The sequence below is a fragment of the Atractosteus spatula genome, chromosome 9 (assembly GCF_055471065.1).
Source record: "Atractosteus spatula isolate fAtrSpa1 chromosome 9, fAtrSpa1.hap1, whole genome shotgun sequence".
NCBI classification, from domain to species: Eukaryota; Metazoa; Chordata; class Actinopteri; order Semionotiformes; family Lepisosteidae; genus Atractosteus; species Atractosteus spatula.
In genome coordinates this window covers 37,738,441-37,754,900 of record NC_142714.1, presented here as the reverse complement: position 1 = coordinate 37,754,900, position 16,460 = coordinate 37,738,441, and the positions used below count along the sequence as shown (strand labels likewise).

General features: G+C 38.7%; 1 protein-coding gene across 1 annotated transcript; it reads left to right on the top strand.

Annotated features, from left to right (window-relative positions):
- The first annotated feature begins 1,260 nt into the window (after positions 1–1,260).
- Positions 1,261–15,114, top strand: tmlhe (trimethyllysine hydroxylase, epsilon). Its single transcript, XM_088925753.1, has 8 exons — positions 1,261–1,469; positions 2,421–2,601; positions 3,569–3,745; positions 4,888–5,167; positions 8,731–8,850; positions 10,302–10,538; positions 11,094–11,232; positions 11,735–15,114. The coding sequence occupies exons 2-8, from the start codon at positions 2,424–2,426 to the stop codon at positions 11,864–11,866; spliced, it is 1,263 nt and encodes a 420-aa protein (XP_088781879.1). The 5' UTR covers positions 1,261–1,469; positions 2,421–2,423; the 3' UTR covers positions 11,867–15,114.
- The last annotated feature ends 1,346 nt before the right edge of the window (positions 15,115–16,460 follow it).

Below are 16,460 nucleotides of genomic sequence, written 5' to 3'. Positions count from 1 at the left end.
GCCGCCCGGAGACGGGTCGGCACCGCCGGCTGGACCGGACTACGAGTGGGACCTGCGGCAGCGGATGCAGCGGGTGCACAGCTTTGCACGGACCCACCTGACACAGGCGGGGGTCCGGCAGAAGCGGTACTACGACCTGCGCTGCAGGGGGCCTGCCTTCCAGCCCGGGGACTCGGTTTGGGTGTACAACCCGCGCCGCCGCAAAGGCCTCAGCCCTAAGCTGGCGCCGTCGTGGGAGGGGCCCGCTGAGGTACTCGGGGTGGTGGGCGAGGTCTGCTACCGTGTCCGGTTGCGAACACGGGGGAGAGTGGTGGTCCTGCACCGAGACCGCCTGGCCCCCTACCGGGCCCGGGAGGAGGAGCCGTGTGGGGAGGCTCTAGAGGAGCAGCCGGGGCTGGAGCCGGCCGATAGTGGGGCGTCCGTGGGCCGCTCACGCAGGGTTCTGCAGCAGTTGGCCGAATACGAGTACAGCCTGAGGGGGGTGTTTGACGTCGGCGAGACGCCAGACGCTTCAGGTGGGGGCAGTGTAACGCCCTCGCCTGGTGGTGAGGAGGAAGCGCCCCTAGGCGCTCGTAGTACCGCTGGGCATGCTGGGAGTGGTAGCCGGGGAGAGTCTGAGGGTCAGCACGATGACCAGCGGCTGACCCTACCTGTGTAAATAATGTCCTAGTAATTCTAGTGCCCTGTGTAGTCCTGTAAAAGTGTAGTGTGTTGTTAGGTAATTACCACCCTAAATATGTGTACGTGTTCCGTCAGTCTCCTCATGTGTGTGTAGATCCTGTGTTTGGTTTTGTGTGGTTGAAAACGAATAAAGCTAATGCTTGTTTGTTAATTGCGTCTCCACTCGTCCTTGTTCTGAAAAGAATCTGCAAACGCTACAATATCATTTAGTTGAAAAAAGTCATTTGAAATGTCAGGTCAGGTAGTGTCTTAACTGTTCTGTAGTACTTGAGTGTGTTTAAAGGCCCCAGAGAGTTGGGATTATGTGTATTTTTAATTTCGTATTTAACACAACGCCTAAAGGATTATCTCGTCCAAAAAAAAACATTTACATTTATTTAACTTCAATATTTTAAAAACCGCTCTCTTTTAGTCTTACAAACTTTTAAAATCGCGATTCTAATTACTCCAATGAAAACAAGATGCTGTGCGTCATATTAAAAATTCAGAAGTTTCCCCTGTTGCACCACTTCCCCCGCGAAAGGAGCTTTTATGCTCTGCATCGCAAACTACGTATATCGTTGCCTGTCAGTACCCTATGCTCAGACAGCTCTGCTGAGCGCTTGCGTGTCACTGGCTCTCTGTGCGGCGCACGTTACAGCAATGGCGGGGAAGAGTTCCATTAATGATTAAGCCCATATATCCTATATTAAATGTGTTGATTGCATTGAATTCGAGCAGAACTGAATTGAAGTCCACCTAAGTGTGCCGACAGTGCCAGTACGGCAAGCTTAAGACCTCTTCACTGAGTAAGTATGCATTTTTGTTAGGCTTGGACAAAGATTTTAATATACTGTACTGTAGAAAATGCGTTCGTCTCTCTTCTAAATGTGCACTATACTGTTGCAGTTTACATTTTATACACGTTTCAGTTCAGCGCTAACCTACATGTTTCTGGTTTGTGCATTAGGTTTGTTCTTTTTGCTTTGTGTCCCTTGCTAGTTTTGCAATTTGTTATTAAGATGTACTGTACAGTATTGTGCTTCCGTCTAGTAAAGTCTCATTATCAGTGTGAGCAGCTTGTTTGACGATTATATATATATTTGTTTTTCACGTAAAGGTCTTAGTATAGGAGTTTGCGAAACTATCCTTCCAAAGTGTTTACGTTTTCTTAAAACAAAATGAACATTGTATACACACATGTATTGTTGCAAAATCGGAATATGATACGTTTTCCTTTTTATCGAATTGTCGCATCTCCCTGACAAAACTAAACATTGTCATGTTATTATTATTTGTAGTTTTTTTTAATATATTGTTCTGGTTTGTAAAGTAACCAGTTATACGAGTTATATAGAGTATAGTATAGAGTATATAGGAGGTATGCGGGGAAGCATTTCATACGCAGTTTGGCTTCCTGTATAGGTATGTCAGACGCCATGAATTATTTTTTGTTGTTTAAAGGGTCAGTTGGAGTTAGTCTTTTTCCTTCTATTTCCAAACCTTTTACTAAGGAAATACTTTGAAATATTGGTTGGTGCGTTGAAAGTGGTGAGGAAATGGTAAGTACAGTGAACTGAATTTCATCCCCTGGCACTGAAGTGCTAATTATACAGTAGTGTACGTTACAGTTAACCGTTGTGTACCTAAACTGATGAAGTATATTGGTCTTATAGAAAGAGGAGGGTGCTGTGTAACTTGTCATAGAGATTGTAGTGGTGTGTCAATCAGAAGAATACGTTTTTTTTTCTTCCATTTAGATCATGGCTTTACCACGTGCGATTGTTAGGCTGGGGGGTTGCATGAAACCTTTGACAAGACGTCCTGCCCAGTCTTCAGCCCCTTGGTATTCCACGCGTGGAATGACTGCTGCCAAACGCTGTCAGCACACAGCACCACAATCCACAAGCTGTGCTTGGCAACTGCGAGATGACTGCTTTGGTATGTTATAGATGGGGGGGGGGCATCTTTGGTTTTAAGCAAAAACGGAAGGCTGTTGAAAACTAAAAGATGCCAGAAAAGCTAACAGAAAGGTCGAATTGGCAAATTTTGTAGGAATAGTTATATCACATAATTAGTGACGTTATGGGTTATGTTTGAAGTCTCCCCTTTGTTTAAAGTTGAAAAATGAAATGTTAATCACACTGTTTTTAATTATAATTAATGTAATTATACATGTAAGATCATGGTATATTTCTTCTTTGACTCAAACTTATTACACAGTTCAGTAAGAATGGTAATTGAAAATGAATCCTATAATAACATGACTTTTAAATTGTCATCAAATGTTTTCACGACCACCAAGCAGACTACTAAATAATGCTAGTAATTGCTGCTTATACATTTAAGCTACTTAGTAAATAATTTATTTTCCTGAAGCTTTGCAAAATAAATGAAAAATTCCATTATAATGAAGGACATCTGCAGTAAATTAAATCTGGAACAAGAGAAAAAGATGTTGCTTTTCTTTCCAGATTAATTCTCTAAGGGTGTATACAGTGTGCTCAGTCATACATCCTGTTTTTTGTTAGTTTTGTTATGCCACTTAACTAATGGTGTAAGAACATAAAAAAGGTTACAAACAAGAGGAGGCAATTTAACCCATTTAGTCAACTTGGTAGTTAGTAGTTAATTGATCCAATAATCTCATCCATCCATGAAAGAATCAGGGGTGAAGGCCTCAACAACAACACTGGGTAGCTCATTCTACAATTCTTTAGATAAAGGATACCTCCTATTCTCTATTTTAAATGCATTTCCACATAGTTGGCACTTGAAACCTTATCCTTGCAATTACTTATTCTGAGATTTCTGTTTAGATCCCAGAAAATGTTGCGTAAAAAGTACTTTGCATATGTTTTGGTCTTTGGAACATTAATCCGATGCTGTTTGATTTATGGTTGTCCAGAGCTCCGGTATGGTGGGTTAGTGATGCACTTCGATTACGTGTGGCTTCGTGATCACTGTCGCTCAGCTTCCTGCTATAATGCAAAAACCAATCAGCGAAACCTGGACACCGCCAATGTGGAACTGGCTATCCGCCCCTCAAAGACAAGAGTAGACGAAGAATCCCTCTTCCTGACTTGTGAGTTTTACAACTATACCTTTGTCCTTCATGTTCCTGTAACAATATACTGTGTAAAACTGCAGTTTCATAGGTTTCTTTTATGTTCCTAATGCATATATGTAAATCTGGCAAATAAGTGCTCCCTGAACTGGTATATTTTTTGTTCACTTGTTAATGATTATGTTCAAGTTTCTTGTGGATGTGCGAAGCAAGTGGTGAATTATGACCCTTGCACTGTCATTACTTCTTGTTTTTTCCAGGCTTTCTGAACAAAGTTGAATCTGTAATGTAGCTGTAAAACGAGGTCAAAACGTTACTGTAAAAATGGGTTTCCCTAATGAAAGAGCCAGGTTGATTTGTTATCAGTGGCAATTTAAGGGCAACATTCTTGTCATGCTGTTTATAAAAAAAAATGTGTAATTAAGTGCTGCTTGTGCATAATTAAAAGATAGATTTTTAAATTGCAATCAATTAATCCTTTTGTGAATTTAAGAATAAGTGAGCAACAACACATCACAGCATCTAAGCATGTTGCTCTTCTTCAGTGCACTGTTTTGTGTTCCAATTTCTATTACTAGCCCTGTTGTCTTTCAGTTTTGTTTTTCCAGTTCCAAGTCGTTCTCTTACTGTTTTGCTTGCCCTCTTATATAGCTAATTAGTAAAGTCAGTTAACTGTCAGGGGGCAGATTGCTATCTGCGAAGAGATAAACCATGCCGCTGCTCACAAAGCTTTTAGTCTTGTGAAAGAGATGAACTGCTGATGATGCATCCATGTGTTCAGATGACTATGGAAAATTGCACAAAATTCCATGGAGAGCTGGTTACAATGTAACTGCCCTGGTTATGAGCACCTAAGGACATTTTAGTTCTCTTTGCAATCCTTTTGCATTTGCGGTAATAAAAAACATATAAATTGATCCTTTCAGACCAACCAATCAGCTGTGCTTTTACGTATGGTTAAAGTTATATCTGTACAGATGACAAGTAGTTCATGTAGCACAATATCTTACAGTTGTCAGTTCTCTTTATTACTTGAAATACTGGATTTAAATTGTGTTTTTTAAGTGTAAGAGATTCACTGGTCACTTTTCCTTCATTCTGGTGAAGTCTAAATGTAACTGATTCGCAGATATTCAGGGTGTCTTTGGGTATTGTTGTAGGGCCTGATGGTCATGTGACCCGATACAGCCTGGCCTGGCTGGCTGAGAACAGCTATGAAGGGCAGAAGCAGAATGCAGTCCAGCCACGCGTACTGTGGAACGCCGAGATTTACACCAGTGCCGAAGTGCCTTCAGTCAGCTGTGAGAACTTCATGAACTCTGATCAAGAGCTGAAAAAATTTCTGAAAAACTTTTTGCTTTATGGCATCGCTTTCGTGGAAGACGTGCCTGCAACTCTGGAAGCCACAGAGACAGTTGCTCAGCGAGTCAGTCTCATCAGGTAAAGAGTGAACAGTGTGTGTGAACACAGATGATGCGTGGCTTCAGAAGAGTCCAGCAAATGCTCTTGAGTGAGACCTCAGGGAGTGGTGATGTTTTCCAGACTAATGTTGTTATACTTTAAAAGTTAAATTAGCACTGTAGCCTCAGTCTATGAAAAGCTATGCAAATGTGTATTTGCTTTGGTCAAAACTGGAATATATGTGTAGTTCAAAAAGATCTTAATTTTCAACTGCATTTTCACTCATCAGATGTCTTAATTTATAGGTGACGCGTACTATATGCATTTTTTGTTTTTCAATTAAAAGTATTAAACATTTTTACATTATTAGTTTTAAACAGGCAATTTTTTTCATATCCACAAGAAATAGGGTAGTGAAATTACCCTGTACTGTTACTCAAAGAAATGCACATGTCACTTTGCAACATGAAGATGTTTGCCTGTACCTTTATGTAAATATAAAGGTGTGGATGCCCCTTTAGATCTTTTGGTTTCCTGGCAGCATGTGCGCATAATAAAGCTTTATTTAATTAAAACTCAGTTAAAAGCAAGGGATAATTTGTTTTAGTAACACAAATGGCACAAGTCTTTGTTAGAGAAAATGTGTTGATTTTTGATAGTGCCCGAGCCTTGAATAGAGAAGAGGATTAGGGGAGAAAGGAACCAGTTTCAGCGCTGTACTAAATCTGTTTATTAAATACACAACAGGTGGCAACGCTGGAAAAGGATGGCTTTATAAATCATGGTGCTAATATCACTTTTGTGAAAGGAAGAAAAGTGTTTGCAGTGTTTGTACTTTCTGCTTTGGTGATAGTGTTCCTTTGCTTTTAGGGATCCACATGCATAGAGCACTATACAATTCAGGCCTTTAAAATTTTTCAAAAAAGTGTTTTTATTAGTTTTTAAATGCAATGTAACTTTTAGTTTATACACATATTTAGATGCTTATTTTGTATATGGTATGCTGTAGAGTTTATTTTGATTTATTCTGGTGCAAAATGAAATTGTACAATAGATAGTTGTTTCAGAAACTAACATTTATGTCATTCTGGCTTTGCCTAGACCACTGGTAATGAGCTCACTATGAAAGGTGGCTATTTTGTGGGGTACCTCACAGTAGGAGATAATTGTTGTGCATGAATATCTTGTTTGTGAATCCCAAGATGGAGGTTGAGGCCAGTCTGGGTTGGACTGTGTTGTATTATGGGCTTGTGTTCCTAGGTAGAAAGGATAGTCCTGGGTTGTTGACATGACATTATAATTAATAATCACTTAAACCTATATAGCGCTTTTCTGGACACTCCACTTAAAGCACTTTAAAGGTAATGGTAACTCCCCTCCACCACCACCAATGTGCAGCACCCACCTGGATAATGCGATGGCAATCATAGTGCACACAGTGCTCTCACCACATATCAGCTATCAGTGGTAGGAGGCCATATCTGGCCAATGGAAAATTTGGGCAGGGTGTTTTCGAGAAATGACCTGGGATTTTTAATGACCACAGAGAGTCGGGATCTCGGTTTTACGTTTCATCCAAGGAACAGCGCCTTTTTACAGTATAGAATCACCCCCTACTGGCCCCACTAACACCTCTCCAGCAGCAACCTTAGCTTTCCCAGGAGGTCTCCCATCCTGGGACTGGCCAGGCTCATACCTGCTTAGCTTCAGTGGGTTGCCAGTTATGAGTTGCAGGGTGATATAGTTGCTGGCTTTATTTGACATTTGACATAATGGCTATGACATTATTTCCATGTTTTTTGCTTGTCTATCACATTGCTTCTGTATGGTTTTAAAGTGCGGAGCTACTTGCATCAGGCTCTTCCTCCATCTAAGCTACAGCTGGACAGTTCCAGGTGTTGATGTTGATGCTGCATTTCTACATGTTTGTGTTAAAGACATCTTCAAAGAGATTTTTCTGCCTTTCACACAAGTGTAAGTCATTACTTATCTGGGGAAAAAACCCTTGGAGAGACTGGTCTACCAAAGTTAATGCCATTGCCTTGAAACTGGATTGTGAGATGAAATTAACGTTGTATTGTTTGTTTTCTGGCTGTGTTCAAAAGATGTTCTACAGGTACATTGATGTGTGCATCTTGAGATTTCATCCTTGTGTTGTTCATGTTTCAGCTTTCTATAGCATAAATTGGGGATCACAGTTAGTTGAAGAGACTGTTCTCTTGGTTTCAGGTTTGAACTTGGTGTTTGAAATTCCAGTTTCTTTAGGCAGATGAATGCTGCACTTCCAAATTTGTTTGAATCTTTTTGTCAACTGTCCATAAGAGATTACTTCCATGATGCAGAAAATGCTTCATTTTTTTCTAGATTCCCTCTCATGAAAATTAATAGAGCTGGAGACTGCTCATTTTGAGCATGTTGATGGAGGACTTTAGTTTTTGAGCATCCCATTTTCATGTGTGCCTCAGTAAAGATGTTGAAGATTATCTGAAGATCTCCCTCTGAGTAAGAACACTCTACAGTAGCCAGTCATCATCATTGTGCTGCTATTCAGATGTGGTGCACAATTTGAGAAAAAAATCATAATTTTAGAGGAGTAACCAAAGTGTGGTGTATACGCATACTGTAAAATGGGTGTTAAGCTCCAAGCATCACTTCTGGTGTCCATTTTTCAAGGTTGATAGAGATCCACCCATCCAACACGCACACACACACACTACCAGTATGTAGGACTGTGGTAGTTAACTGAAGTACGCAGTGGAAACCCACACAAACACAGAGAGAGAAGATACAGACAACACAGATTAGCACCCCCAGGAATTAAACCCTGGGCTTCAGTGCTGTGTGGCACCACTATGCCACTATGCCACCCTAGTTTGACAGAGATAAAAAACAAAAACAGAATATCTGAGAGCTGTTGAGCTCTGTGTTTCATTGTCATCAATTCCTGCCAGGATAAGGCATATGTTTGAAGTAAACTTAGATTAAAATTAGAAATAAGTTTTGTTTATAATTTTAATAAAATATGTTCAGGTCAATATCTGTATGGGGGGGAGGGGTGTTGCAAATGTTTTGTATTTATGTTACTGTGCTGTGGGATGGACAAAGTTGAGAAACACTACTGTACAGCATCACATGTGTACAGGAGCACCAACAGCTGATATCAAACGATTGAGCTTCCATTTGGTAATTTAGCTCCAAATAAGCTACAGGTAGGATTGTCACACATAGCATTCCAGTAAGGTTTATTAATCAGCGTTGGGGTAGCATTACAACCTTGCTTTGATCCTGTCTTACCTTCAAAGGGGCTTGTGATAGGCTTTCTACATTCTTTGGTGCAAAGAAAAATGTAACACTAATTAGGGACTAAGTATGCATCAAAAATACCTGCACTAACAATCATTTAAAACACAAAAGGAAAACTTGAACCAGGGCTGGAAGAAATAAAACAAATGAACAAAATGGTCTGTTTTTAACCCATGTTTGAATATCCTTGTTTTATTAATGGCTTGATATGCCAGATGTTCATTGTTTTAGGAAAGATGTCTATATTGTACTGTTGTATGAGCCAAGGCCGCTGGTCCTGACACTTTTCATTTTTTTAGAGAGACCATGTACGGTAGAGTGTGGAACTTCACCTCTGATTTTTCCAGAGGGGACACTGCTTATACTAAGCTTGCCTTGGATCGTCACACTGATACTTCTTATTTCCAAGAACCATGTGGGTATGTCCATAACATTTTTTGTTACTTCACAGCTGCAAGTGTACTTTATATACAAGAAATAAAATTCTCTCTCCAGAAATTTGCATCCTATCCATTTCTGTCTGATATGTTTCCTAACTATACAAATTAATATGGGGAATGTTATTCCATTAAACCTCTATATGGATGTGCTATGTAAGAAATATAACAGAAAAATGTTATATGCTCTAGTATGTACTCTTTTATTCATTTCACTTATTGATACAACGGAGCATTGCTGCAAATCAACCCATTTGCTGCTGTTGTGTTACTGTTTTCACTTTTGCCATTCAAATGGCTGTTTGTTACACCACGCCTCCGGAAGAATCGGCATTCCACCTCACATTCCAGCAAAGTTCCTAATTAGCCCTTTTCCTCAGCCTATTTAATGCTGCCTCACACTCTTCCCGTTGCTCAGTATTAGGGTTTTCCTGGCTAAAGCTACTCCCATTCTCATTGATATTTACTACTTGGTTTTTGGCTTCCTGACCCTGGTTTGTTCTCCGTCTACATCTCCTGGTTTTGGTTTTGACTCTCAACTTCCTCACAGTTTATGGCTCCGCTTCTGGTTATTTGTACTTTTGCACCTGCTAGTTTACCTTTGGCTTTCGGACCTCGGATTGTTCTTTCGACTACACCTTTTGGAGCTTGCCCTGGTTTTCTGCATAGGGTCCTCACTACTAATTCCTAACACTGTTATCCTGTTCAGTTGCAGAGACTCATGTTTCCTGTTCTTCTGAGATTGAAAGGGTCTTATTCATCAGAGCAGTTTCTAATGAAGTGCTCTCTGTCTTCATCGGATGTTAATCTCTGCCCTCTAATTAAGTCAAGGACTTAGTTTCTGTTAATTTATCCTTTTCAAACATAACAGCCTGATATACGTGACATCCTAGAGAGCAAGCCAAAATTCTTTAAAGAGCATTGTTAAATTTGGTTCTTTTTAAATTTTAATTCTATGTGGGCGAGCTATAGGGGGCTAAAAGAGAAATTTGTTTTGAGTCAAAAAGGGCATGTAGAGCGTGGCCACAAATAATTGGCTTTTTTCTTGGTACTGGATCTTTCGAAATGCTAGTGGCCTTTACTTTGACTCTTGCTTATTTATTGTTCAGTCTGTGCTTTCTATTCCCTTTCCCACACAGCAAGCCAACTGTGTACTGTATGTGTCACATTGAAATGCATCACTCCAGAGGATTTTTAAAAGACATTTCACCCTTTTCCGGTCCAAAGTTTCGAAAATGGAATACACAGATTGTCTTTATTTTGTTGTGATAGAAACAAATCAATATAAATATTTTTTTACTTACAGTATTATTAAGTTGATCTAGTATTTAAGATTTTTTTAAATGTGGTCTCATGCGATCATGCTTCATGACTCAAGTAGATATTATGTTCTTTCAGAAACATTACACTTACAGAGGTGTTTTTGGTTGTAGGATCCAGGTGTTTCATTGTCTAAGACACGAAGGGACTGGTGGGAGGACATTGCTTGTGGATGGCTTTCATGCAGCAGATAAGGTTTTTCAGGAGACTTCAGACAACTTTGACCTGCTCACTAAAGTGCCCATCAAACACGAATATATTGAGAACGTGGGAGAGTATCACAACCATATGATTGGAATTGGGCCAGTGCTCAATGTCTACCCATGGAACAATGAGGTCTACATGATAAGGTAAAGATAGTCTCTAGATAGGTTTGGAAGCTGTTGTACCTTCAGAAAGTTAAGAGGATGATTTGCATTTGAAATGCACATTGTCTGTCTTTCCTAAAAGCTTTTCTCTTTCTTGCCAAATATAGTAATCCTTTCTAGATCACATGGGTAGCCTAGTTTTTACGTGACCAAAAACGCAAGAAAGGCAAAAAGTATCTTCAGAAATTACATGTTTTGTACAGTGACTGCAGTGTCACGAGTGAATGGACATCTTTGTGTTCCTTAACAGCATGTTAGATTAGGAGGTTAAAAGTGCATTATACACAAATAACTCATTCACTTTGAAGCACATTTAACAGTTGAACAATACGTTTATCAGGAGCTAGTAGTTTTCATAACTGAAAATTAAAGAAACTCATCAACTTATACAAAGTGCCCACAGTAATGGGTAGTTTAGTTTATTTTACCAAAGGAAAGAAAATTGAGTTGAGGGTGGTGTTTTTCCGTGTTCTAGATTTTGGTGTCTGTTTCAAATCATTAAAATAGAAGACTTAAATTGTTTATATTCTCTTATAGGTACAATAACTACGACCGGGCGGTAATCAACACAGTTCCTCATGATGTGGTACAGCGCTGGTATGTAGCACACCGAGCTCTCACCTCAGAGCTGAGAAAGCCTGAAAATGAACTCTGGGTCAAGCTCAAGCCAGGAAAGGTACGGTTTTAGTGTTTGTCTAGTTTATGTGTTGTCTAGTCTTTATGTCAGTGAAGTCCTAGATCTCTTTAGAGGAAGCCTGGGAAGCTTAAAATTTGTTTGAAAGACCTTCACTGTAATTGATTTGTGGGAGGGGCTGAGCCATCTTCGGATGTTTTACAAAAACCCTAAGTACTGTAGGCCCTTTGAGTGGTTGTTTATTGTTGGGGATTACATTTTTAATTTATGTCCATCAGCTTTGTCTATAAAGCCCATGTTTGCTTCACATATTTTCCCACAAACAGCACATCAGTCTTTTGTATAGTTCTTCATACAAAGAAATAAAAAAACCTTCCATTCTTCCAGCTCTTTGTTCTAGATGGCAATGAACTTTATAGGAGTTTATTTTACTTTGTAAATAAAAGATTACAGCTGAATTCCCTTTACAGTTTTATCAAAAACAGATACTGGCAGAATTTACATTCCATTATTACGTCTGGTTATTTTTTCTTCTGTTTTGTAGGTTCTTTTCATTGATAACTGGAGAGTCCTTCATGGTAGAGAATCATTCACAGGCCTGCGTCAACTGTGTGGCTGTTACCTTACCAGGGATGATGTTCTCAACACAGCAAGATCACTGGGACTCAAAGCCTAAGTCCCCCCATCAAAATTTCCAAATTACAGTACCTACGAGCTTTAACAAACCAAAGCACTCCCTTATCTTCACACTCACATCCTAGAGAGCTGCGGCTTCTGCTGGCTTTTGTAATGCCAGAGTGCTCAGGTTCTGAATTAGTTTAACTGTTGAGTAATTGGATACATGTAGTTTTTCTCTCCAGGTCTGCAAATGTTTAAATGCACTGTACAGAATCTGGAACAAATTGCATGTTTTAATCAATCACCTACATACAAATACATACAAATGTCTTTCTGCCTAAGAAAATAATAAGTTTCCATTTAAAACTAAATCTAGAGACATCTCTGCCCTGTGGGGACTGACCTAAGATCCCTGCCCTAATCAAAAACTAGGCTAGACATCTCAGCACTTTAACTGATAAGAAATATCCATCAAAATATCACTTGAAACAACACAGAATTTCAAATTTTGTTTATAAGTCTTATTGTGTAATGATGAAAGCACTTGAATGTCCAGAGGTCAGGTACCTACATGAAGAACTCCTTTATCGCTTGCTTGCAGTAGACTTTTCTAGATTTGGGTAAGTGTATCTGGAAAGCAATATTTAAAATTGTAATGCTAGAGAAAAAAAATAGAAAAAAGTTATCCCAAGTGTCTACTCTGAGACCAGACTTGTCTTTTTTATTTTTGCTCAATAAAATTGATTTCTTTAACATTTTAATGAATGAGACCTACAGTATATGAAACTTATTTTATTTTGTTTTTTTCATTGTGCCTTACATTGTATTAAAATATTGTGAACCGTCATGTAAAACATGCTAGACACTTGTTAAAAATCTGTCTAATACAGCATTTTAAGATTCATGATTACTGGAAAGAAGTGAAAGAAGAAATACTTTTTTCTATTTTTGAAAATATTCTTTGTGATATGAAAGCTGTCTTCATCAGGCAGAGTAATCTGGAATAAAGTATTTCTGAGAATTTTTAAAACACTAAAAAAAGGCCAATGCTGTTTTGACCTCTTTGCATTACAAAATCACAGATTTTCCTCTTACGTACGTCACCAGGTCATGATTTCATGTATTTCTTAAGTGTATGCTTCATATTCTAAATAAATCACAAACAGAATGCCTTAAAAATTCTAACATTTCTTCCAGAATCCATGAATTCAGATTGCACTGTGGTAGCCATTGCAGTCTAGCAGGTGAAAGCTTGTTCTGTTTCAAGGATTGAAAACAGTCATCACCAATGGGGATGTGCCATGTCACTGAAATTTGCTGGTCTAGTGTGCTGTATCAATCCAGAATGGCCCTGCCACATCACTCTGACCTGTCCGTTTTTCCTCTACAATCCCAGTGAAATTGTTTAATCTGGGCCACTTTTAAACTCATCACTATCCTGGCAACTTGCTTCCTGAAGTTTTGGATTACTTTGTCATGGTTTGGATTCTGCAGATTACTGTTTACTGCTGGAGCACTGCTGCCTTATTAATATTGGGTTCTGTTTTTGTTTTTTGAACTCATACGCCTTCTGTGTGGAGTCGGCAAGCTTTCCCCATGTTGATATGGGTTCTACTTTCCTCCTACCTTTCTGAGACATGCCGGCAAATATAATTGGTATTTCTAAATTGTCCTTGTTTGCGTGTGACCCTGTGAAAGGCGGATGTCCTGTCCAAGGTGTAGTCCTGCCTTGTGCCTTGTGCTTCCAGATTAGACTTTGGGTAGGTGAGAATGAGCAGCTGTCTGGTAATTGGAGTTGGATTTGCTGGACTAAGAACAAGAGCACGACTCTTTCCCTTCTCCAGGTTGATAATTACCTATTTTCTGATCCTCTTCCTCTCTGTGATTTTCTTTCTTTTGTTCTCGTATTTGCTTTCCTTTTCTCTATAACAGGCTTTCTATGTCAGACATGAGCATACTTCACCTAAGAGCTTTTTCTTGTTAATATGAGCTGGATGCTGCATAGCTGTTTTAAGTGCTCTACTCTTCTTCCACTCAACCATTGTGTTGAATCTGTCAAGTTGGCCTTTGATGACTCCTCTTCAGACTAGACCTAGATGGTTTTGTGACTACTGCATGCACCCCTTGACTCAAGAAGTGCTATTTTTCAGACCCTGCTTACTGACACTCCCTTTGCACTCACCTTAACCCTGCTGTCTTTTTCACCTGAATAGCACTGACTGTCTTTGACAGTGTCAAGAATTATTTTCAACTAAGGACTAATGGGGGTATCTTCTCCAAGCTCCCTTCTTCCAAACGTGTCTTTGGTTTGGCATTAATTCAATCACGTGATGCACACATTGCTTATGCATCCATTGTCTAGTGATTTTGTTAAAGAAATAAGCAAAATAACAAGACATGAGGAGGGGAAGAATCTATGAAGCTCCTTAATGCTTTCAGGTTATTGTTTTTGCCCTCTGCGAAATTTAATCTCAATTGACATTGAACCCCTTGTATTTATGTTGGTATTTTTAGCTGCTTGCTCACTACAGTGTGCTCCTGAGTCACAATGCACCAGTTTACAGTGCTTTTAGGATGACACCTAACCTGGCTCCTGAGTCGGGTTTTTTAATAAATTTGTCTTGTATGATACGGGTGCCTGCCAACTTAGGTATGACCAACACCTATGCTTCCTGTCCCCGAGAGACATACAGGACGATTTCACCAGAGCACAAGCCATTTCTGGGGTTCTCCTTGATAGAACATTCCTGGATGAGAACTGCATGGCTTTTATGTGGGTTTCTCCATCTATGTTACCAGGTTTTATAATCTCAATACCATAGATGCTTTGACCTCTATGAACCCCTCTGTCCCTGCTTCTGTTTGTCTCTGACATTAACTATTTAACTATTACACTTATATCCTTGGCTGACGTCCTTTCTTGAAAAGGAATGCTAGCTTTTTTTTACACTGCATATTCTCGAGATCACACTCTGCTGGCCTCTGTTTTCTTCTAAAAATGAAATTGCAACATCCTGGCTTCTGGAGAAAGAAGGATGATCAAGAGTGACTTGCTCCAGTACAATTGAAGTGATTTTGGCATATTGTCTCAGCAAAACTCGGTGAAATGGCACTTTCAAGTCTGTGAAGAATCAAGGAATCTTGAGTTTTTCTGTATATACAGTATTACATTTTAATCATCTGAAATGCAATCTCAGTTGCTTTTAAGAGCTTTTGGAATAACTCGTTTAAAGGTTGTATTCTGTCTGTTATTTCTTATCAACTGTGTTACAGCTCAAATTTTAAAATAAAAAGCCATATTATACATTTACGAATTTTCCCACTTTTTTAAAAACTTTTCTCAAGATGGATCCTGTTTTACGTTGAAATGGTATATATCAGACAGTTTTAATGGGGAAAATTAACTTGCATGATTAAACTGAATTTAAAATTGATAACTGTTGATATTAAAGTCCAGAGAATTGAACTGTATTAAAGCCTTTTCTTATATTTAATTTTTCATCCAAGTGTCTTTCACCATGATTTTTTAGTATCATCTTCTAAGATGACCTTTTACAGATGTAACTATAAAGCACATATCATTCTGTGCATTGTGAGCACAAAATTCTCAAAGCCATTCTAAATGAGAGGGTATAACACATTGAGATACAGTACCCCTGGCCTTTAAAATTATTTTGTAAAGTAATTGTTTGTTTCATATCCAGCCAATTCTGTTTATAGTTCAATAGCAAGATGTATTGTTAGTAAAATTGCTAAATTTGTTTTGCATGTCTGGACTTGGGAAGCTATTGAGTAGAGTAATTTCTGATAACCACATCTTTCATTAAAGAAAATAGTGTTTTACATATAAGAACCTCTAGCTGATTAGCAGTACCATACTGTACATCCAGTTGCCAGTCTGAAGTGTGAGAAATGGGGAACATTTTTAACCGTAATTTTAAGAGGCCATTTGAATCCAGTGATCACTTGGTCATAAAAGAATAATATTAGTATCTCATTGTTTCTGAATTATTAATAAGAGATCTTGATTTAAAAAATTCCTGTATCAGTGGATACCTTGTCTTGTTGTTTATTTAAAATGATGTTTTGTCTTCACTGCTTTTATAACAATAATGATGACTGTGACTGGCAGTTTGTAGATAGGGCTCTCTCCTGTTTTTTTAGTTGGTCTTCTGGGACTTTATGGAGTCTAGTATGTTTCAAATATTGAAAAGTTACGTCACAAAGCTATTGCAATGGCAAGACCTTTACAACTGATTTTAAAAAGGCCACTGAACATGACAGCTGTTTCGTATGTGGTCTTTGTTATTTTATTTTGGTTTCATATGTATATGTATATAAAATGCTTTCAATGTGCATGTTTATAATAAGAAAAAATGGTGACAATACTAATACACAACGATATACCAAGATTAGAAGATTACATCTGGTTGTTGGAATTGCCACTTTTATCTTCTCTTCTTTGCATTTTATTTATGATGGAATACAACCTCTTCATACAGTAAGTCTCCAAATTAAGCCCAAATTAAAAAAAAAGTTACTTTTAAGTACCCTTTCTAAGTGAGCTTGTCATGGACTGGGATCAGTTTATTGCTGAAGCAATAGTAAAAATGGGTCCCTCACTTCAAAGTGTACAGTATATGGAATAAGTG